The 24,045-nt window shown below is 43.3% G+C and overlaps 1 protein-coding gene across 1 annotated transcript; it reads left to right on the forward strand.

The window, feature by feature from the left end:
• The first annotated feature begins 10,307 nt into the window (after positions 1-10,307).
• LOC145356120 (immunoglobulin lambda-1 light chain-like) lies at positions 10,308-14,293 on the forward strand. Its single transcript, XM_080208730.1, has 3 exons — positions 10,308-10,350; positions 10,486-10,815; positions 13,966-14,293. Exons 1-3 carry the CDS (start codon positions 10,308-10,310, stop codon positions 14,286-14,288), a joined length of 696 nt encoding a protein of 231 aa, XP_080064856.1. The 3' UTR covers positions 14,289-14,293.
• The last annotated feature ends 9,752 nt before the right edge of the window (positions 14,294-24,045 follow it).

Here is a 24,045-nt window from a genome sequence, read left to right on the forward strand (position 1 = left end):
GGCCAAACCAGCATTTTAGGCAGTTCCATTATTTCATCCTTAGTTTTGTAATCAATACCGCCGCCAATAATGGGAAACATTCCACACGCTTTCTTGATCGGCATGTCCTCTTGTCCTGGCACGTTTAAGAACCTATGGACATGTGCCCCAAGATCTCTCATTCCTCAACTCCTCTTAATATATTTCCACCATTTGATATTCCCTTGCTTTGTTTGACCTCCACAAATGCATTCACTCACATTCTTTGCAGATTGATTCCCATTTAGCATTTCTATGCCCATTCAACCGAGCCATTAAAATACTTCTGACGTTGGCAGCTGTCCAAAAAGCATTTCCACACACAGTACCAGGAACCTCCTTGAGCTCCTCCCACTCCACAGCAGGAACTTATTCGTCCATCGGGTGGAAGCGTCGCTGGCTGGTCCAGCATTTATTAATCGCCCCTAATTGCCCTTGAACTGAGTAGCTTGCTCATTTTCAGAAGGCATGTAAGAATCGAACACATTGTTGTGTATCTGGAGTCGCTTGTAAGACAGACCAGGTAAGGACGGCGGATTTCCTTCCCTAAAGGGCATTAGTGAATCAAATTGACTTTTACGACAATCAGCATAAAGGTTCCAGGTGTTTATTGAATTCAAACTTCACCACCCGCCATGGCAGTATTGTGATTATCTTGGGTTGCTGGATTACTAGTCCAGTGAGAATACCACGAGCCAACTTCCCGAAACTCCGCTGGAGTTTGGGAAGAAACTCCATATCTAAACAGCAAGGTGAAATTGGTTCTGCACCTTGGCATTAAATAGACACCATCTTTACAAATTGCTATGTATTGGGAAACTCCCAGACAATATCCCCATTTCACATATCTGGTGACCGTGGCATTATGTCAAGACAGCTATTTTATCTTATGTGTCCGATATTTTCTATAGTGAAACAGATCCAAGAAATCTATTAGATTTGTGTGATATATATTTATGAATTCATCACAACACCCCGAATAATAGATGAAAGACTTTTATGAACATACAAAATAGGAGCAGAAGTAGGCCATTCAGCCCCTCTAATCTGTTTCACTATTTGATAAGATCATGGCTGATCGCTTTGTTTCAACTTCTAAAGTTCCACCTACACCTGATCACCTCCGAATTTCTTACGCAACAACAGCTTATCTACTTCCGGCTTTTAAATTTTTCGATGACCCCGCCTCTACCGCCGTCTGATGCAAAGCGTTCCAAAGTTGCACAGCAGTCTCAGAGGGGAAAAAATACATTCTCCTCACCGTTGTCCTGAAGAGGCGATATCTAGTTTGAAAGCAGCGTCCCTTCTCCTGGACTCAACCGCAAGAGGAAACATCCTTTCCAAGTCCACTCTGTCAAGATAAATCCGGATCTTATATCCTTCAATCAAGTCAACCCTCACTCTCCTAAATCCCAGTGGAAACAAGCCAGTATGGTTAGCCTTTCTTTATAAGACCTCCCGTTCTATCTAGATATCTAATAAAACTCGTCTCAACTTTCTCCAATACATTTACATCCTTTCTAAATAAGGAGACCAACACTACGCACAATATTCGAGATTGGCTCTCACTGTTGCCCTGTATAACTGAAGCATAACATCCTCACTTTTATGTTCAATTCATCTCATCTTAAAGGATCTAATTCCATTAACCTACTTAGTTACTTTCTGTGTCTACAGATTGATTTTTGTCACTCATGCACCAAAAAACCTATATCCCACTAAACCTCTGAATGATGCAGATGTTTTTGTTCATGCAATAATCATTAAATATGCATATATATTCCCGACTAATTGGGCATATTCGCACTTTCAACACATTATACTCCAGGTGCTAGATTTTTGTGGACTTGCGTAATCCATCCATGCCGTCTGCAACCTGCTGAAGTCCTCTTCAGAATCTACTTTCTACATTTCTACCTGCAAATTTAGCTACTATGTCTTCACTTCCCCATCTAAGTCATTGATATAAATTGCATCATATTGAAGCCCCAGCACAGGCACATGCGAGACGCCATCCCTGCCAATCAGAAAATGACCCATTTATGCTTGCCAGTTGATTACATTCGGGCAGATTGTTCGTTTGTCAGGTATGACTTTAGGCCTAGCAGACAGATCTCAATCTTGAAGTCATATATTCAAAAAAAAAATAAGATTTGATTTACTGAGAACCAGTTGGTTCCAAGGGGGCCATATCCCCTATGTCTCATACGATATTGCACCAATAGGCGGTTATATAACCTCTGCATCGTATGTTATTGCACCAGTAGGTGGCAGTGTTGCTTCACATATTCTTGGTGAGCAGCCATGTGATAGGAATCTCTTATTTGACATCTCAGCAGTAAAAGGAACATCTGCCTTTAATTATATCTCATTTAATCAAAATGTTAACTTCATGACATTGGTCCTCATATGCGCCACAATTATTCACATAAACCATTTGATATTTCTTATAGTGTCCTCAGCTATCAATTCTTGTTGCTTAGGTTTGGCCAAGCGTCAAGAACATAATGCGCGAGGGCCCGCAGAGAGCTTCCACCCGGTGTGCAACGCTGGCCCAGTTTTCCAGATGGGCAACGGCCCAGGGCACGCCTTTCAGGAGTAAGCAGGTCAGAGAAGATCGCAGAGTTGCTCTGGGGCATCGTGCAACTTCTCTCTCGGTTCGTCTCTCGTTTCCGCTGTTTTCTCCTTCCCTTGTGATCGGGATCTGCTCGGGTTCACTCACCAATCTCATTCTATCTCCGTGGTCCTGTGTTTGCTCACTCCACGCGGGCCTCTCTCCGTGCTTTACTCTCCCCATCCTCCTGTTGTCTGCGGTTTCCAGGGACAGGCATTGAAAAGCAGATACTGCCATCTCGCTGATATTTGTAGCTGAATACCCGACTCTTTCAAAGCATTATTAAAATAATGTGAATGCAGTATCGTCATGTTGTGAGCACTAGATATTAATTTAATTTAGACGGGGGCCCATGACGACTAATTCATTTGAAAGGAATGAAAAACAAAGTGATTAGGTAAAATTGGGATGTTCTGTTCGGAGCAGATCTGGTTAAGGAGAGATTTGATTGAGACCTTTTTGACTGAGCTTGACGGAGAAAATGGAAATAAACTGTTTCCAGAGGCAGAAAGCCCGAATCCAAAAAATTAAAGTAATTTGTGATAGAAACTGAAATGCGGGGAGGGGGCGGGTGTGGGAATCCAAGGCGAAGTTTTAAGATCTACTTTGCCATGGCAGACTGAGTGATGAAATACGATTCTATAATAACTGAGACAGGATATTATCAAAATAGATTAAGATGGAAAATATGTAGGGCTATGGTCAGTGAGCGTAATTCTGCAGGTACTTCTTAGGATCGGTATCTGAAGGGTAATCAGATTGGCTCCCCCTTTACTATAGTGTAGCACGATTGCTGTATTAATGAAATGTTATCCGCGACCAGAACAGTCAGGCCTCGAAATGCAATTATTTCTGGTTCTTTTCTGTGCCGATCGACCCGACAATGAAAATGTTACTGCTCCCAATTCTTCATAACGCAAATAGTTGTGTGATAAACTATTATAATATCATAGTTATGTAAGCATTACAGCAGGTTTGGCGATTCGGTTCATCGAGTCTATCCCGATTCCGAATGAGCAAAACAGCCAGTCGCATTCTCTCGCTCTATTCCGTAACCATGCAAGTGTGTTTCCATGAGGTGCATATCTTATTTTCTTTTGAAATCAATGATAGCCTCTGTTCCTAGCACTCTCGTACTCATATCACAAAAAGTCTTCCTCAGGTTTTAAGCCGGTCCGCCTTCTTGTCCAACAAGGGGGATACACGCGATGGGTCGTAGAAGGACTGCTCTTGTATGTTCGAGAATCGCCTAGTACTTCATGTCGTTAGTGTACGCTTAAACTGGACCAGATGCTGGGCAACACGACAGCTCAGTGACCATCACTGTTTGCTGTGCAGACACATGGATTTGGGTCAGTGTCCGTGGGAGTTTGCGCATTCTCCCCGTGCTTGCGTGGGTTTTCTCCGGGTGCTCCGGTTTCCTCCCACACCCCAAAGATGTGCTATTAGGCTGATTGGAGGTAATAAATGTCCCTAAATTAGTTTTCCCTCAGTGTGGAATGCCACAAGGATAGATTAGGCTCATGGGTGGAGGGGGTATTGGGAATGTTAAAATGGCAGCGCGGGCTGGTTGGGCCGAAGGGCCTGTTTCCCGGGCTGTTTTTTTGTTCTTTGTTCTCTGACATTCCCTGTACTTTTTGCCCAAATCTTTAAATCTGTGTCTTCTGCTCATTGTACCACAGAAAATTGGAACTGCTTTTCTGTCCCCACCTCATGAAAACTGCACTTCCGTCAAGTTCCCCTTTTTTCCATCTGAACTGCCCCAGGTCTCCCACTTAACCTTCTTCCTAAATTTCCTAGAATCGTCCTGGCAAACCTCCTCTGCACTCTCTTAAGGATCTTCATATCTTCCCGAAAGAGTGGTGACCAGAACTGGACGCAATATGTTAGTTTTGGCCTAACCAGGACTATATAAAGCTTCAGCACACTTGTCTGGTTTTGTACTCAATGCATCTGTTTGTGAACTAAAAGGTTCCACACGTTTTTCCAGGCACTGATGAATAACATGCTAAAAATGAATGACAAGAATGCTATGGCGTGTGAGGACTTAGAAGCTATCATTACCACTAAAGAAATAGTGTTGAGCTAATGAGGCTAAAGGTAGAAGAATCTCCTGGAGCTGATGGAACTCATCCCAGGGTACTAAAAGAGATGGCGGGGGAATTAGCAAATGCACTAGTGGTAATTATTCAAATCTGGAGAGGTTGCTGCAGATTGGAAAACAGCAAATGCGACGCCACTGTTTAAAGAAGGAGATAGACAAAAGGCGGGTAACTACAGGCCAGTTAGCTTAACATCCATTGGGAAGACACAGCATGGGTTCATGAAGGGCAGGTCACGTTTGACTCATGTGTTAAAATTCTTTGAGAAGATTTCAATGAGGGACCTGTGGATGTGGTGTATCTGTATTTCCAGAAAGATACAAAAATCTGAGGTCATGTACCAAATGACTCAGGAATAGCTTTTTCTTCTCTGCTGGCGTTTGACATTTGAATGGACCTACCTTTCATTAAGTTAATCTTTATCTACATTATCTATGACTAACATTACATTCTGCACTCTCTCCTTTCATTCTCTATGAACGTTTTGTTATGTCTGCATAGCGCACATAAACAATACTTTTCACTGTATGTTAATACATGTGATTATAATAAATCAAATAAAAATAATCCAGAAGACCTTTGGTGAGGCCCCTCATGGAAGGTTGGTTAGGAATATTGAGTCCCTCGGTGTACATGGGGAGTTTGTAAATTGGATTAGAGACTGGCTCAATGGAAGAAGCCACACAGTGGTTGTGGAGGATTGCTTCTCTGAGTGGAGGCGTGTGATGAGTGGTGTGCTGCAGGGACCGGTGTTGGGTCCATTGTTGTTTGTCATCTATATCAATGATCTGGATCATAATGTGGTAAATTGGATCAGCAAATTTGCTGATGATACAAAGATTGTAGGTGTAGTGGACAGTTTTCAAAGCTTGCAGAGGGGTTTGGACCAACTAGAAAAATGTGCTGAAAAATGGCAAATGGAAGTTAACGCAGACAAGTGTGAGGTATTGCATTTTGAAAGGACAAACCAAAGTAGAACATACAGGGTTAATGGTTGGACTCTGAAGAGTGCAGTTGAACAGAGGGATCTGGGAATACAGGTATCGAACTCCCTAAAAGTGGCGTCACAGGTGGATTGGGTCGTAACGTGTGCTTTTGGTACATTGACCTTTATCAATCGGAGTATCGAGTATAAAAGGTTGAGTGTTATAGTAAGGTTGTATAAGGCATTGGTGAGGTCGAACTTCGAGTATTGTATACAGTTTTGGTCGCCTAGTTACAGGAAGGATGTAAATAAGGTTGAAAGAGTGCAGGAAAGGTTCACAAGGATGTTGCCGGGACTTGAGAAGCTGAGTTACAGAGATTGAATAGGTGAGGTCATTATTCCCTGGAGAGTAGAAGAATGAGGGGAGATTTGATAGAGGTGTATGAGATTTTGATGTGTACGGATAGAGTGAATGCAAGCAGGCTTTTTCCACTGAGACTGGAGGAGAAAAAAGTTTTCGTCAGACATTCCGTACTTTTTGCCCAGATGGCTAAATCTGTGCCTGCTGCTCATTGTAGCATCAGAAAATTGGAATTCCTTTTCTGTCTCCACCTTATGGGTTATGGGTGAAAGGAGAAAAGTTTAAAGGGAATATAAGGGGAATGGGGTATTATTCATGCAGAGAGGTGTGGGAATGTGGAATGAGCTGCCGGATAAAGTGGTAAATGCGGGGTCACTTTTAACATTGAAGAAAAACTTGGACGGGTTCATGGATGAGAGGGGCTGGAGAAATATGGTCCAAATGCAGGTCAGTGGGACTAGGCAAAAACAAATGACCCGGCACAGAAACGAAGGACCAAAAGGCCTGTTTCTGAGCTGTAATTATCTATGGTTCTATGATTCTATTAGATTAGGTGCTGCACCAAAGGATGCTGCATAGCATGAAGGTGAATGGTGTTACAGGTATTAAATTAGCATTGATAAAGGATTGGTTAACTAACGGCAAGCAAAGCGGGGTGCGGGGGGGGAGGGGGGGCGTTAAATGGGTGTTTTTCTGGTTCTCAATCAATGACTACTAGGTTGCCTCATGAATCAGTGTTGGGACCGCAATTGTTTACAATTTACATTGATGAGGACCAAGTGCAGTGCGTCAGAATTCACATATGACACTAAAATGAGTTTTAGGGCAAAGTGTGTAGAGAACATTGAAAGTCTGCAAAGCGATATAGGTAGTCTAAGTGAGTGGGCAAGGTTCTGGCAGATGGAGTAGAATGTTGGTAAATATGAGGTCATCCATTTTGATAGGAAAACATCAAAATGGAGTATTATTTAAATGGCAACAAATTATAGCATGCTGCTGTGCAGTGGGACCAGGTGTCCTTGTGTATGAATCCCAAAAATTTGGTTTGCGGATGCAGCAGGTATTAAGAAGGCAAATGAAATTTTGTCCTTCATTGCTAGAGGGATGGAATTTAAAAACATTGATGTTATGCTGCAGCTGTATGAGGTGCTGGTGAGGCCACACCTGGAGGACTGTGTACAGTTTTGTTCTGCTTACTCGAGAAAGGATATAATGGCACTGGAGGAAGGTGCAGAAGAGATTCAAGAGTTTCAATCCGGAGTTGAGAAGTTTGGCTTCTGAGGACAGACTGAGTAGACTGGGACTCTGCTTATTGGAATTCAGAAGAACGAGGGGAGATCTTATAGAAACATGTAAGACTATTAAGGAATTGATAAGATAGAAGTAAGGAAGTTGTTTCCACTGGCATATGAAACTAGAACGAGGGAACACGGCCGCAAAATACGGGGAGAAAATTTAGGACCGAGTTGAGGAGGAACTTCTTCACCCAAAGTGGTGTGAATCTGTGAAATTCTCTCCCCACGGCAGCAGTTGAGGCTACCTCGCTGAATGTTTTTAAGGCAAGGATAGATAAATTTTGAACAGCAAAAGGAATTATGGTTTATGGTGAGTGAGCAGATAAGGGGAGCGGAGTCCATGAAAAGATTAGCCATGATCTAATTGAATGGCGGAGCAGGCTTGAGGAGCCAGATGGCTTACTCCTGCCCCCAGTTCTTATTTTCTTATGTATTTATGACAACAAATGCTGGCGTTGACATCCATGTCCACCCTCCATGAAGGAAAGAAAAGCAACCTATCTCTGAATATGCTCAGAACCCCTCAGCCCTGCACAACATTTAGACCTGTGGAATTCAAGTATATAGTAAATCATGTCTAAATAAAGACCCTTCTCAGGGTTAATTAGGGTTGAGCAATAAATACAGACCGAGGCCACGATGTCTACACCCCGCTACTGAAATTAAAGTAAAAATGTATTGACTCGCTCTATCTCTTCTGGCAAAATTCACCAGCACATATACCTGCATTAAATTTCATCTGTCTCTTGTCTGTGAATTCCTGTCGCTATCTGTGCGTTGTTGCAGTGAATTGTGATCATCCTCACTGTTTGCCATACCTTGACGTTTTATATCGTGGCCAACTTTCTCAGCACTGACAGCGAGGAAACACCAATATTTATCACCCCCCATTCTTAAAAAAAGGTGCAAGTTACTCTTCTCTGTCCTCAAGACATTTTTTACAAGTCCAACGTGAAACTAACCCTCCTATGCCATGATCCTCAATTTTATTAAACAATCTTTTATGTGGGACTTTGCCAAAGGATTTCTTAAAATCTATATAAATAGCATGCACTGCATTCACTTCATCAAACATTTTGCTGTTTACTGAGAAATGCCATTTTGTTAGTCAAAAACAACTTGTTTTTCACAAACCCGTGCTGGCTCACTTCAAATAAATTGAATTATTTTCCATTGTCTGCTTTTCTGAAGCCTTATTTACCAACTGTCCGGTCCATATATGTTAGAAATTTCTTTACACCTACTCCTGAACAGGGCTGGCATTCACTATTTCCGAATGCTCCGGCACCTTTCCTGTTCAGTTGTCCATCTGTTCTCTGCAGAAGGCAGAACCTTGGCCCATTGTCTGCTGATACTTTGGCCTGAGCCGTTTTCACGGCAGGTTTTGTCAGTGGTGGTTTGCCATTGTCCTCACTCTCGGGTGCAGGGGCAGACGGCAGGTCCCCAGTCCACCGGAGTCAGAACAGAAATTGAACCGGCACCGTTGGCATTGTTCTGATACATGTGCGAGGTATCCCGGCTAACTAAATCCATCAGCCCCCAACTAGGTGTTCATCTGGAGAAAAACAGAAGGTTATGGCATCATTAACTATTATTCGTCTATTGTTAGTTTTTAAGGGCGACACGGTGGCACAGGTTTTATCGCTGCCGCCTCACAGCTCCAGCGACCCGGATTCAAATCCACCCTTGGGTGACTGTCTGTGTGGAGATCTCCCGTGTCTGCGTGGGATTCCTCCTGATGCTCCAGTTTCTTCCCACAATCCAAAGATGTGCAAGATAAGTGGATTGGCCACGCTGAATTGTCCTATCCTGTCCAGGACTTGGTGGTGCAAATGGGTGAGGTTACGGACTTGGGGGATTGCTGTCGATGCAGGCTTGATAGGCCGAACGGCCTGCTTCTGCAGGGATTTTATGATTCTATGAATATTTATGAATTTGTTGTGAATGTTAGGCGCTATTTTCAAATTAGGTACGAACGGAATTTAGTATAATATTTTCTACAATAAGGGTGCAATCCGTGCTTGATCTTGAAGCTTCCATAACTATCACAAATTTAATGAACAACTGCTTTATTTGACTTTTCACAATTCATTCTTCAAAGTGTTGACATAATAAACTCGCAGTCTCATGTGGCAAAAAGTATCCCTCCCAGGCCGGTTAATAAAACTTCATCTCATCGTCCATGTTTTTCTCAGAATACTTAATTCACCAAGGCTCTCCATTCCCGGCAGTTCGCGAAGAACACAAGGTGCAATCAACATCAAATATTCCTGTGCATTTTCCATCCTTCATTGTCTGCTTGTCTGTCTCCTCTCTCTCTCTGTCTTGCTCTATCTATCTATCTGCCTGACTGTCTGTCTATCCCTCTCTATCTATCTATCTGTGTGTCTTTCCACCTACCTACCTACATATCTGTTCTTTCTTTCTATCCGTCCTAACCGTCCGACCCTCTATCCATCTATCTTTCTATCTATCTATCGCTCTGTCTCTCTGTCCATCCACTCATCTATCTGTTGTGTGTTGTCAATAAGGACACTGCTCAACCTCTTTAATTTCTCGCTCTGCTCAAACTCAATTCGCACTCTGCTTTCCCAACTCGAGTTTGGGCGGAATCATACAGTCACAAACCAGTTTACTGCCCCCAGCTTTTCCGCTTTATTGTCCTGCTCAGGCTTCTAAAACTCAAATACGCTGGTCACGCAGTCACCCATGTTTTACCCGCCATTTCATTTTTCTGGTATTCATTTATTCACGGGTTGACATCTATTTTTTGACATTTGTTTCTAAAATAGCTGACAGGCGCCTATGCAAATAGCAGTCAACTCAGGACGCGAAATCCTATTGCCCGCTTTAGATGACGGGGTTTCGCATGCATACTTAATATTCAATGACGTTGTCAAGTTTGCAGCCTCTTAAGGAGAGCTTTATAAAGAGCCCAGGAACGCACTGTGTCAAGAAGTATTTCAGTCTGACCCTCACTCGGACCTTCATCATGACTGTTCGAGTTCTTGCCGCACTAATGCTCTGTTTTCACAGTAGGTGTTGCGTTAACTTTCACTCTTGTTGCTATTTTTACTGCATTTATTGTCTATGTTTGACTTTAACGGAGCTGAATTGCAAACAATATAAACAATTGTCGAGCCTGACAGGTCAATAACTTATTTCACCAGGTACCATCGGAGATATTGTCCTGACCCAGCCAGGATCCATTTCAACATCCCCGGGAAAGACTGTCAAGATCACCTGTACCGCGTCCGGAGGCAGCATTGACGACTACTACACGAGCTGGTACTGGCAGAAACCCGGCAGAGCCCCTGTGCTTGTTTGGGACGAGAGCTCTGATACGGCTTCGGGTATTCCAGATCGATTCGCCGGGTCTGTGGACTCATCGAGTAACAAGATGCATTTAACCATCACCAACGTTCAATCGGAGGACGCCGCCGATTATTACTGTTATGCAGCTCGTACCTTCGGGAAAGGAACCAAGCTGAACCTGGGCAGTAAGTAAATTATTTACCGCGTTATTGCGGACACTGAAGAAAAAACACTTTAAACATATTGGCTTTACAGTATGAATTATAGAAAATCACGGCTACTGTCATTTAAATGCACTTAGACAGACCTGGTGAATCAGTGTCATGTGCCTTGCAAAAGTTAGTCAGTGCGACCAATTTTGCAGGCAATATCTAGGCTTTTAAACGTGTCCGGGACAATTTTTTCTCAGATGAAACCATATCATCCGGTTTTAAATAGGGCAGAGGGAAAGTGAAACGAGGTTCACTGGGATCTTCCTGAATGTTCTGGCGGAAATTTGCTCCATATTCTTCCAGCGAGATGGAAGCTGAAATTTCCACCTTCCGGCTAGTCCATAGTCGGAGAACATCAATTGAATCTCATTGGAAGAGGGCGGAAGGGGTGGGATAGGATAGATTGTTTGGCAAAGGGGGCTGTTAGCACTGTTGCATCTTACCTGTATTAATAAGGCGGTCAGAACCATGGTAAAATGGAGAAATATTCTAAGAATGAAACTCGATTATGTAGGAAATTGACTCAGGACGCGCTCTTTTCAAAGAAAAGCCTTTGGCGTCATTCTGTGTTCCAGAATTCCAAGGTTATTAAAGTCCCACAGAGTTTTGGAGTTTGATTGCGCCTGGTAAAAAGCTAAATTACAAAATCAAAAGTTCATTCCACTTCGAGCACATTAATTCCCGTCCTCGGATTGGTAGCGTTAATGTGATAATTGGCTGCAACTCAATCTCGTCTCCAAACTGAGTGAAACCGTTCAGACAAAAAAAATTCTCAATTTTCCATACCCCCCCTACATCCAGAATGCAATGAAAGTATTTTACCAGCGAGATGGAAGTTGAAATTTCCACGTTCCCGTCAGCTGATAACTTGCGAATTGAATTTCATTGCGAGAGAGCAAAAGGGCGCGATAGGATATATTGTTTGGCCAAGGGGCTGTTCGCACTGCTGCATCTTATCTGTATTAATAGGGCGAGCAGAATCATGGTGAAATGGAGAAATATTCTAAGAAATAAACACAAATATGTCGGAAATTGACTCAGTGCGCGCTCTTTTCAAAGAATGCGTTTCGCCTCTCAGTTTTCCAAGATTCTAAGAACCCCACCCCCATTGTTTTTTAGACGGATAGCGCCGGTGAAAAGGCTAAATTGCAAAATCATTCCACTTAGAGCAATAATGCACATTTATCCCCATTCTCGGATTGGTAACATTAATGTGACAACTTGCTGCAACTCAATCTCGTCTCCAAGCTCAGTGAAGACGTTCGGAGGATAAAAAAGATTTTCAATAATCCATACCACCTCCCTCCCCCGCCCGCATAATACAATAAAAATACCAGCGATCAGCTAACGATAATAGTCAGCGCTCTTCTATTTTCGGCATAACCGAATAACAAACATCTGTAACTGACATTACATCTACTTCCTTAACATGTGACTGGCTCATTAACTTCCGTCTTGATGAATTGCATCCGCATATCTCGCATCAGGCGTTCAGATTGCTGCGCCTTTTTTTTGTTCACTCGTTGAACCTTCCTCCTGGTTCTATGATCAGCCTGAGAGGATTTGTATTACTGAAAATTCGCGTACTCCATTGCATTGTGACTTTTTTTCCCCCGGCGGTATCACGGAGATAAGGATAAGATAGAAAAGGGAAAATGCTCTGTAATTCCGCGAATAATACAGACCTTGGTGTCGACGCATTTTTGCGCAGATTTATACGAATGGCAATGATTGCTCAATAATCCCATGGGATTTCAGATATTTCTGTATTATGATGCTCAGTTCAATTCTGGAGTATTATAAAACTCCGATAAGCGGGGTTAAATGCACTTGTCAAATTGCACGATTCAGTCTCCCAGTTATTGTGCCAACAACCTTATATGTCCCAAGGCGAAATTCTCCGGACTGCAATGGATTGTATAGAATTGGGGAAAATGCAGTAACGTGTCAACATTTACTTCTTTGCTTTACATTCAATAAAAAAACACCGAGAGTCGGGCATTTGAGCTCGTTCTTGTACCGCGTGGTGTGAATGGTTAGCCAAACAGGCACCAGGTTGTGACATCCTGTCTTCAACCATATTACCCGGGGTAAAAATTCATTGTTACTATCATGGGAATATTTCTTTTTAAGTATAAAAGCAAAGAACTTGCATTAGCATAGCGCCCATCACGACCTCAGGGTATCCGAGCCTGTTTTAGTCAATTGTGTGTCGTTTGTTTTAATGTCAGCCATGCTTGTAAGAAATGGGGTAGCTTATTTCCGCAGAATAAAGACCCACAAACCTCAATCAGCAGTTAAGCGATTGAAGCCGTATTTGTTGAGAGGTAAATTATTGGCCAAGTCACATTGGTTGCATTGTTTGTACACTGAGACTGTTGTTCGATTATTATTATATAACGTGGATATACCTGTTTACATAAGCAGCGTTATTTGTAGGAAACTGTTTTTTAGTTTGTTGAAAAGTTTCCACTTGTGACGCTGTAGCCCAATGATGTCCCAGATAGATTATTCGGAATGTAATGGAACAGTCTCCTGCAGGATTACACATTATAGTCGGACCAGGATTGGGGCTGTGGGGAAATGACTGTGAGAACTGGGGAGAAACCTGGTGCAAGCTACGAAGGTGCAAAGCGGCCAAGACAGTGAAGGTAGAGATTCCAGATATTAGCCCAATGTTACATTTCTGTGAAAAGAAGTGCAAACTGGAAAGTTCTTAATAGTTTGTTGAGCAGTACACTTCTTAGAATCAAATGTTATGTGTTTAATTATCTTTACTCCCAACTTTGTTCCAAGATTTACCCCTAATGCCGATCATTAGCTTTGAACACATCAGTGCTATGTTCTGCATTCATTTTCGCGAAGTTTCAATTTCTACTTAAGATATTGCATGTGTTTCTAGTCATGCAGAAAAATTAGGGATATCTTAACAGAATATATATTGTTCAAAACTATTCGGGGCGGCGGCTGTGCAGTTAACATTAATGAAGATTCCTTGTGTTAATTTCCCCGCAGCTTTGTACAGTGACGTGCAATCTTCAAAGATTTCAACAATGCAAAACATTGATTCTGACTCTTTTTGTCATTTAAGAATGGATCTTAATTGTTTTATCCACTTTTCAGGTCCACGGAGCCCCACTATGTCTCTGCTTCCGCCTTCATCGGATCAAATCACAGCGAAGAACATGGCGACCCTGGTGTGTTTGGTGAGCGGTTTTAACCCGGGAGCTGCGGAGATTGAATGGACTGTCGATGGCAGCATCAGAGGGAATGGGGTTGAGACCAGTCGGATCCAGCAGGAGGCGGACAACACGTTCAGTGTGAGCAGTTATCTGACTCTGTCAGCCTCAGAGTGGAACTCACACGAGCTTTACTCCTGTGTGGTCAAACACGAGGCTCTAGCAAACCCACTTCGAACAAGCATCTCCAGATCCAGCTGTATGTGATTCCAAGATCTTGTGCGTCGATTCCTTATTTTAGTAGCAATGTCTGTTTAACAAAATATCAACTGCAGTAAAGAGGAACATTTTAAATAAATCATCACAATCGGCAGTTTATTGACTCGGTCTCGCTGCCTGTATTTAATGCGTTCACCCTGAACTGTTAAAGTGCAATGTTGCAAATACTCGCAATGCAATAAAATTACTGCCATTAACTCAAACGTTATGATTATTATCAATCTGCTTCCATGGACAAAATTCCTAGCAAATTTCTAATTGTGAGGAATCGTGAAGTTTGCTTTTGTTGCGTTCTGCATTTATGTAAAGCCAATGGCACCAATCGTATGCGCACATGTGGAAGAACCCTTGCAACATAATTTTCAAGGTAGATCTGACTGAATGTTGTAGTGTGTGGATAGCGGTGATCATGATGTGGATGTTTCTGACAATAATTCACAGCGCTTAATGTGAGAGTTTCTAAATTACCTGGTTACACAATTTTAGGCCACATCGAGTATCCTCTTTCGGATACCGGCACCATGGTGTTATTAAAAATATACAATCATTTGAATTGATTGGTAAGATATATTATGAAGCATTTTCTGCTTCCATCAGACTTTTGAACCTTGCATTAAGTTGATCTTTCGCTCCCCCCCAGCTACAACTGTAACACTACATTCTGCACTCTCTCGTTTCCTTCTCTGTGAACGATATGCTTTGTCTGTACAGCGCGCCAAGAAACAATACTTTTCCCGGTATACCAATGCATGTGACAATAATAAATCAAATGAAATCAAAAAATCAAATCATATCTTCAGGTTCTGTGAGGCCTTTGACCGAAAGCAGCTGAGTTAAGTTGAAGTCAAAATACTGCGGATGCTGGAAATCTCCAATAAAAGCAGAGTGTGCTTGAAAAACTTAGCTGGTCTGCCAACTTACCTGGAGAGAGAAATATTTAACGTTTCGAGTCCAATATGATTCTTGTTCCAAAGTGATTTTGGGAAGAAGAGTCATATGGAGTTGTACCGTGAACTTTGTTTCTCTCTCATAGATGCTGACAGACCTGCTGAATTGTTCGAGCCCTTTCAGTTTTTACTTGAACTCAGAGAAGAATCGTCCTTTTTAAAATTCACACAAATCGCAAATCAATATTTCCCTTCAGTGCATAGTTTTTTTTGTGTAGATTGACTTCAGACTGCCATAAATATATTGGTGCAAGTAAAATTGCAAGCTGCAAAGACCAGCAAAAACACAAACTATAAACAATGTCGGTGATGGTTTTCAATTATGAAACGCAATCATTCTCTGCCCAAAGTTAATGAAGGAACCGGCAGTACCAAAGGAAACGTGCTTAAAAGTGACTTGCAGTTTCCTGAAGGCAACTATTTCAAGTTTGTTGCACCGACAATAAATAAGGCACGCCAAAAAGATAGTGTTTTGATATATTGAACCTACATTATTTCAAACTGAAGATATTAGGCCAATCAATATTAATTTTAGAATACACAAGTAAATTAAACTTCTTATAATTCTTTTTAAACACATGGCATTGAAATTTGGAAGAAGAGCAAACTTCCGTTGCGTAATAGAATTACTGCATGTACTTTGCAGCAGTAGAATATGAAACAATAGATTGAAAGGTGTGCCTTCAATAACAGGCAAGCAGGGTGCTGGTAAAGATAGCAAGAGATCTAACTCATGATAATTAAAATACATTGCATTTTTAGTTTACCTTTTATAAGTATATAACCTTAGCCGTATTATATTACTTTTTAGTATTTACATTTAGAAACAAACAAGATAAGGCTGAACCATTCTTATGTTCGTGCCTATGGTAAGAACAGTTACAGACATACATGAATATTTGGAGTGAAAGACACTTAAGTAAGATTATCCTGTATTATAATTAAGAAGCTATGAATTAATTGGCAGAATTGCCTTCGAAACTTAAACAATTTAATAATAGTTATTTTGATGAAGAAAATTTGCGTTTGATCTGAAATGACGGAATGGAACTGGAGATGTCCACTTGATGCATTAATTAATGGACTGGGCGAACAGAATAGCTCAGAAATATCAATGCTGCGGGGCCGACTGTTCCAGAGTTGTGGAGACATCCAATTGCTGTACCTCAAGCACCCCACGCCCTCCACCAACCTCCCCCCACTCCCCCGTCACACCCCGGCCATCTCCCGGCGCCGCTCAGCATCCACTCTCCTCCGCTATTCTTCAGAGATCTGTCAGTAAAACGCCTTGTTGCCTGATTTTAAGTAGGTTATTGCGTTTAAAGTTAACGACCTTTGTCTTAAATTGGTTTAAGTGAGGAAAAATACTTTGCGAGATAGAAAGCGACCCGCATCACTGACAGACACTGCGTTAGAACAGCTCCGCCTAGGACAACAGCGCCACGCTACATTGCCGTTTACATGTTGTGGTAGAATAAGCAGAAACCACCGGACAACTTAAGTATCACGATCAGAAAAACATGAATTTGTTTAAATGAAATTCATTTGATCGGAAAGACAGTTTGGGCCATATGTTCAAAAGAGGTGATTGTGGGGATAGCAGTTTCATTGAATCATAGAATAAAATCATAACTTCATAGAATCCTTACAGTGCTCAAACAGGTCGTTCGGCCCATCTCGTCTGCACCGACTCTCTGACAGAGCATCTCACCCAGGCTCAAAGCCCCTAATACCCCTAACCTACACATCTTGGGGCATTAAAAGGCAATGTTAGCATGGCCGATCCAGCTAACTGCACATCTTTGGACTGTGGGATGAACCCCACATAGACACGGGGAGAACGTGCACATTCCACCCAGCCAGTCACGCAAGGCTGGAATCGAATCCCGGTCCTGGGCAACGTGAGGCTGCAATGCTAGGCACCACATCGCCCTGATTGGGATTACAAAATTCGATAAATTCCGGAGCAGTACATGCAGATTTTAAGTTATCAAATATAACCTCACTATTTAAGAAAGGAGAGAGAAGAAAAAGTGTAACCACAGACTTATTAGCCTGACCCCAGTAGTAGAGGTATAATTTGATGACGTGCATTTCGTAAAGAATGGTCGAATTGTGCAGCGCCAACATGGATTTAGAAAGGGAAGAATGTTTGAAAAACCTTTTTTTTTGACGTTATAAATTGCAGAATAGGTAACGGGAAGTTGTTGGTTGTGGTGTATTTGGATTTTGAAAGACTTTTTGTATGAGGTCCCACTCAGAAGTTTAGTAAATACAAAAAGGCATACTGGATTTGTCTGTAATATTATGGCATGGATTGGGAAGTGGTTATCAGACTCCAAAAAACTATAGGAATAGATGGCTCACCTTCAGGTTGACATATTGTGATTAGTGGGTTGCCAGAAGGAGCAGTAGTTGTGTCCCAGGTTTTTACAATCAATATCCATGGCTTGGATTTGGGAACAAAATGTAATATTTCCATGTTTGCTTTAGTTGAGAATGTGAGTTGTGAGGAGGATGCAAAGAGACTCAAAAACCAGCCAAGAATATGGTAGATGAAATATATTGTGGAAATACTGAAGTTATTCACTTTGGTAGCAAAACCAGATTGAGTGTATTTCTTAAATAGTGAGAGATTGGGAAGAATTGATGTCCAAAGGGACCTGGATGTCCTTGGTCATAAGTCAGTGGAAGCTAACATTCAGTTGAAACATGCAATTCGGAAGGCAAATGGCATGTTGGCCATAGCTGCAAGGGGATTTGAGAGTTCGTTTAAAATGTCTTGTACGATTGTATGGAGGCTTGGCGAGACTGCTCGTGACTAATGTATACAGTTTTGGTCTCCTTCGAGAAGGGAGGGTAGATTTGCCGTAGACAGTGTGCAACAATGTTTCATCATACTGATTCCTGAGATGGCAGCATTGTCCTAGGGGAACCAAATGAGGAACCTCGATCTGCATCTTTTAGAATTTAGAGAATGAGAGGTGATCTCATAGGAGTCCGCCAAATTCATACAGTACTTGACAGGATAGATGAAGGAAGGATGCTGGCCCTGGCTGAAGGAAAGGCGGAGGACACTTTTGTAGACGGGAGACAGTTTCAGAATTTTCCTTTATTTTTGATGATCACTCGCTAGCAAGTATGATCGTCCACTGAAGAAACACCACGTCAATGGTCATGAGTACTGTGGCTCCTTGCATGTTTAACGAACACAATCCTAGAGTTACTTCTCCGACCCCACATCTGCAGGTACCTCTGGGAGGTGGCATTGCTCCTTGGGCTCGAAATGACTGGCATTCCCTTCTCAGGTTCCTTTTCTGGATCTCCTCTTGCTGTCGAGTGTTCTCAAGACTCCTTCAGGTTGGTCTCTTTTGAACAAGGGTCTCGCGGGCATTTACATCTGCGCTCTATTTCCATCCCTGTTACATACGGGATGTTACGTGCGAGGAGGCGATAGCCTAGCAGTATTATCGCTAGACTATTAATCCAGAAACTCAGTTAATGTTCTGGGGACTTGGGTTCAAATCCCACCACAGCAGATGGTGGAGTTTGAATTCAATAAAAAATATCTGGAATTAAGAATCTACTGATGACTATGAAATGATTGTCGATTGTCGGAAAAACCCATCTGGTTCACTAACGTCCTTTAGGGAAGGAAAACCGTCGTCCTTACCCGGTCTGGCCTACGTGTGACTCAAGAGCCACAGCAATGTGGGGTGGCACGGTAGCACAGTGGTTAGCACTGCTGCTTCACAGCTCCAGCGACCTGGGTTCGACTCCCGGCTTGGGTCACTGTCTGTTTGGAGTTTTCACATTCTTCTCATGTCTGTGTGGGTTTCATCTGGATACTCCGGTTTCCTCCCACAGTCCGAAGATGTGGGGGTTAGTTGATTGGCCATGGTATAATTGCCCTTAGTGTCCTGAGATGTGGGATTAGTGGGTGGATATGGGGGTAGGACCCGGGTGGGATTGTGGTCGGCCTCTTCCTGTGCTGTCAGGTTTCTATGTTTCTATTTTGTCTTCGTTTTGTTCAAGTGCCTTCCTTGGGCTCGGTGGAGTAAGTTTACTTTGGCTGTCAGGACTCTGGCCTGTTAAACACATGCTCTCTGAGTGGAGTTGGCTTCAGATGATCATGGCCTCGATGCTGCTGCTCTTGACTCTTCCAAGGACGCTGATGTTAGCATGCCTGCCCTCCTGGTTGATATGGAGCATTCATCTCAGACAGCATTGATGGCACCATTCCAGGGTCCTGCGGCGGCATCTTTACGTAGTCCAGAGTTGGGAGGATGACTGCCTTGTACATGAGGATCATAGTATCAGCATCGATGTCACGGACATCAATCTCTGTCATCATTAAGTGTCTGAAGGCGGTGCTCACAGATGGAATACCATGTTGGGCTTCTATGTTAATGGCAACCTTAGGTGAGAGGTTTGTCCCCACATAGGGGGAAATGTTTCACATTTGGGAGAGTGTCTCCATTGATCCTGATGGAGGGTAAGATTACATTTTATTTTGGAGTGGGTCGGTAAAGAACTTAAGTCTTCCTGAGGTTGAAACTGAGATTAGTTCTTCGATACACTTCCAGGAAGGTATCAAACATGGCTTGGAGATTCTCCTTCAAACACAAAGACGCATGCACACTTGCAAAAATGAGTTCTAACAATAACGCTTGTATTTGCATTATGAATAGAATAATAAAGAAACAAATTACGCCGTTATTAATCCTTGAGAAAAAAAATGCAGGCCTGAATGTTTCATCTCCTGCTTCTTTATAGATGATTGGAGGTTGGTCATTTCTTGGTTTCAATCCAGATTGTGGCCGGGCTTCTGTAGAAACAAAGCAAATCAACCCCTCTGCTCACTGTTTAAACTAATGGCCTGTTTTGTCAGGGTCGCCTTCAAAGAACAAAGAACAAAGAACAACACAGCACGGGAAACAGGCCCTTCGGCCCAACGAGCCCGCGCCGCCGTCCCACTGTCTCAGTGACCTATTCATGATTTTAGTCTACGCCTAATGTGCGAGGATCAGGGAGGTCCAATATAGGGACAATTTGTTACCCAATCAATCAGCCTAAAAGCACATCTTTGGGATGTGGGAGGAAACCGGAGCACCCGGAGGAAACCCACGCAGCCACGGGGAGAACGTGCAAACTCCCACAGACACAGGCCCAAATCCATGTGTCCGCACAGCAACAGAGATAGTCTCAGAGCTGTCATGTTGCCCTCGAGATGGTCCAGTTTAAGCACACTAACGACATGAAGCAATAGGCAACTCCCGAAGCAACGTCCAAGAGCAGCCCACTACAACCTGCCGCATGCATGCCCCTTGCTGGTCAACAAGGTGGACTTAAATGCCTGTGGAGACAAAAAATTCATTATTAAACAGGCAAAGACTGTAACATCCCTAAGGCAAAAACGTAATCCCAAGCCTACAATGTTTAGTAAGGCCTGCTATATCCCCCTATATGTAGCCCGCTCATGTGGCTGTCCAAGTGACTCTTAAACAACCCTAGCGTGCCTGCTTCCACCACCTTACTCGGCAGTGCATTCCACACCCCCACTACCCTTTGCGTGAAAAACTGCCCTCTAATATTTGTCTTATACCTAGCCCCCCTCACCCTAAGCCCGTGACCCCTCGTTCTATCCATTTCTAATAGCGGAAAAAGCTTACCACCATTTACTCTATCTATCCCCTTCATAATCTTATAAACCTCTATTAGATCCCCCCTCAGCCGACGTCTCTCAAGGGAAAACAGCCCAAGTTCGTTCAATCTTTCCTCGTAAGACAGCCCTTCCATACCAGGCAGCATCCTGGTAAATCTCCTCTGCACTCTCTCCAGGATCTCTACATCCTTCCGGTAGTACGGCGACCAGAACTGGACGCAGTACTCCAAGTGAGGCCTAACCAATGTTCTATACAACTGCAACATCAGACTCCTACTCTTATATTCTATACCCCTTCCTATGAAGGCTAACATACCATACGCTTTCCTCATCACATTCTGCACCTGCACCGACACCTTCAGGGACTTGTGCACTTGCACCCCCAGGTCTCTCTGCGTATCTATACTCCGGATAGTTCTACCTTTTATCGTATAACTCCCCTCCACATTATTCCGGCCAAAGTGCATCACCTCGCATTTCTCCGGATTAAATTCCATTTGCCATCTATCTGCCCAATCTACCAGTCTGTCTATGTCCTGTTGCATTGCCAGGCACTGCTCCTCAGTACCCGCCAATCCAACCATCTTAGTGTCATCAGCAAATTTGCTGATCACCTTCCTCTTGCTTGGGCTTGTGAGGCTCCCACTGTCCTGAGTTCTTTTGGGCTGAGTTGCTTAGGCCTCGACTTTGAACAATAATATTTGTTATCGCAAACCAGTTTGGAACGTACAACAATAGAATCAAAATTGATATTATCATTATTATATTGTTCACACAAATTAACCGATGACATGAGGAATGATTCGTTTTATTCACATCAGCTTGCGCTCAAAACGCTTTCTCTACATCTGTCCTTATTAGTTTTTAAATTTGCAGGCATCGAGCCTAGGGTGGCCATTGTATTCCAGTTTCTGTAAACCTCCAGGTAACAGGAGCAGTAAATTCCACCAGAGACCTTTTTCCATCCGAATGTCTTTCAATGGACTGTCCTCCATATGTACATTTAAACTTTATTTTTCCTCCCAGAGACATGACTGACCTTTTAAAATCATAAGAACATAAGAACTACGAGCAGGAGTAGGCCATCTGATCCCTTGAGCCTGCTCCACCATTCAGTAACATCATGAGATTTATTCAGACCAATGCTCAAATTTAAATCCACGCTATTCCAGCAATTCATGGGTAACTTGGACGTGACCCAGTTGAAATTTTCGGCATATCACCCACAATGTCAGCCGGCATTAGGCCGGTACTACCAGGTCGCAAAAACAAACTTCAGGGCATATTGCTACGGATGCCATCATGCTTGGGATAAAGGATTATGATTTCTTCAGTTCGCCATTAGCGATAATCCCAATGGCTCCACTTGATGTAGTTTACGGTAACCAAGTGTGAGGGTCTCTGAAACTAATCAAGAAAAGGTGGTTAGAACATATGATGGAAGTCACCACATGAGGTAGATAGCCATGCTGCAGGAGCGAACCAAGAGATCCTGCGATTTGGCCCGTGAACACTCGAAAATCCCCCAGATAGCTTTGATAAAACAAGCAGACATACACAGCAGGGCCTGAAACTTTCAGTCAGGTTAACCCTTAAAAGCCCAGTTCGATGGCCCGTCCATGTTCGGAAAATAGATTATGTAACCGAGATGCAAGATCAGTTGAGAAAGCAAACGCTGTGATAAAACAATATGACATCTGAGAAGGCAATCAGCAGGCAATGGTCTGTCCCAATGCTACCGAACGCGAGGATAAGGAGCAATGAGGATGAATTGGAGCGTGACGTGAGGGGCAGTTGAATCCTATAATACACTGTCAACCAATAGTTATATACTGGCGAAGTTAGACTCCTCTTTCACCCGTCCACTTGCAGAGCAGGGAATAGATTTGACAAATACGTTCACTGTGTTTAATGACTTATGTAGAGAAAAGTCATGTTGCACCACCCTACCAGCAAGGTGACCAACTGTTAAAAATTATAAGCTTTAAACCACGACTGGTTAGGACGAATCGGAGGATGACGTCGGTGAGGCCCACATTGAATCCCCTCCTATGATGCCAACCAATAGAGAGATACTGGCGAAGTTAGGCTCCTCATCTACGTACGGAGCAGGGAGCAGACATGACAAGGCCGTTCATTGTATTTAAAGACACATGGAGAGGAAAGTCATGTGGTACCACCCTACTCTATGAGTGTGAGAGAGACCCCTCCCAAAAGTGAAGCAAGATCTCTATGATCTGGGCCCAGAAGGGCTGGCCCAGCTTCGGGACGAGATTAAATCAGTTAACCGATTCTCATCTCTTTCGAGAGTCGAGAGAATCGCTACAGTGCAGAAGAAGGCCATTCGACCCGTCGAGTCAGTACCAACCACAATCCCAGCAAGGCCCCATATCCGTAATCCCTATTATTTACCCTGCTAATCCCCCAGACCCTAGGGTCAATTTAGCATTGCAATCAATCTATGCTACACATCTTTGGGCAGTGGGAGGGAAATGGAGAACCTGGAGGAAATCCACTTAGACACGGAGAGAATATGCAAACTCCACATAGTAACCCGAAGCCGGTGTTGAACCCGGCTCCCTGGCACTGTGAGACAGCAGTTCTAACCACTGTGTCACCTTTAAAATTTGGAAATGTTTCTGCCCGGTTTCTAGGCTCTGGCTCAAACAAACAAGATCCGTGCGGGCGGGGGCTGGGGTGAGGAATTTTCGGACAAGTCACTGCCCCCAGAAACGAAATGTTGGCGTGAAGCCAAGCTACGTTTAGCAGCGCTTATTTCCGAGGGTCAACTTTATCTTCAGTCCTCCATTCGGGCGGAAGTCTCACCCTCTGGACCTGCCGCTCAGTGCGACTGGCTGGCAGCGCCATTAGTTCAGTGGACGTGAGTGGCAGCTGGCGGCACTGTGGCCAAATAGTGAAGCTGAAGACCTCGTTCCAGGAGCAGCTGTGTCGGAGGTCTTGGGTCGGGGGGCAACGGCCTGTGTAAGAGGGGAGGAAATGTGGAGGTAGTATAAGGTAAGAGGTGGGGCTACCCTGTAAGTGACGAAGGGCAGCCCCCGAAGAGCGACCCGTTCCCTTCCTATCGGCTTTAACCATTACAAACAGGGCTTCCCTCTTTCGCCCAGCTACCCAT

The sequence above is a fragment of the Carcharhinus amblyrhynchos genome, chromosome 20 (assembly GCF_965287045.1).
Source record: "Carcharhinus amblyrhynchos chromosome 20, sCarAmb.v2.hapA, whole genome shotgun sequence".
NCBI classification, from domain to species: Eukaryota; Metazoa; Chordata; class Chondrichthyes; order Carcharhiniformes; family Carcharhinidae; genus Carcharhinus; species Carcharhinus amblyrhynchos.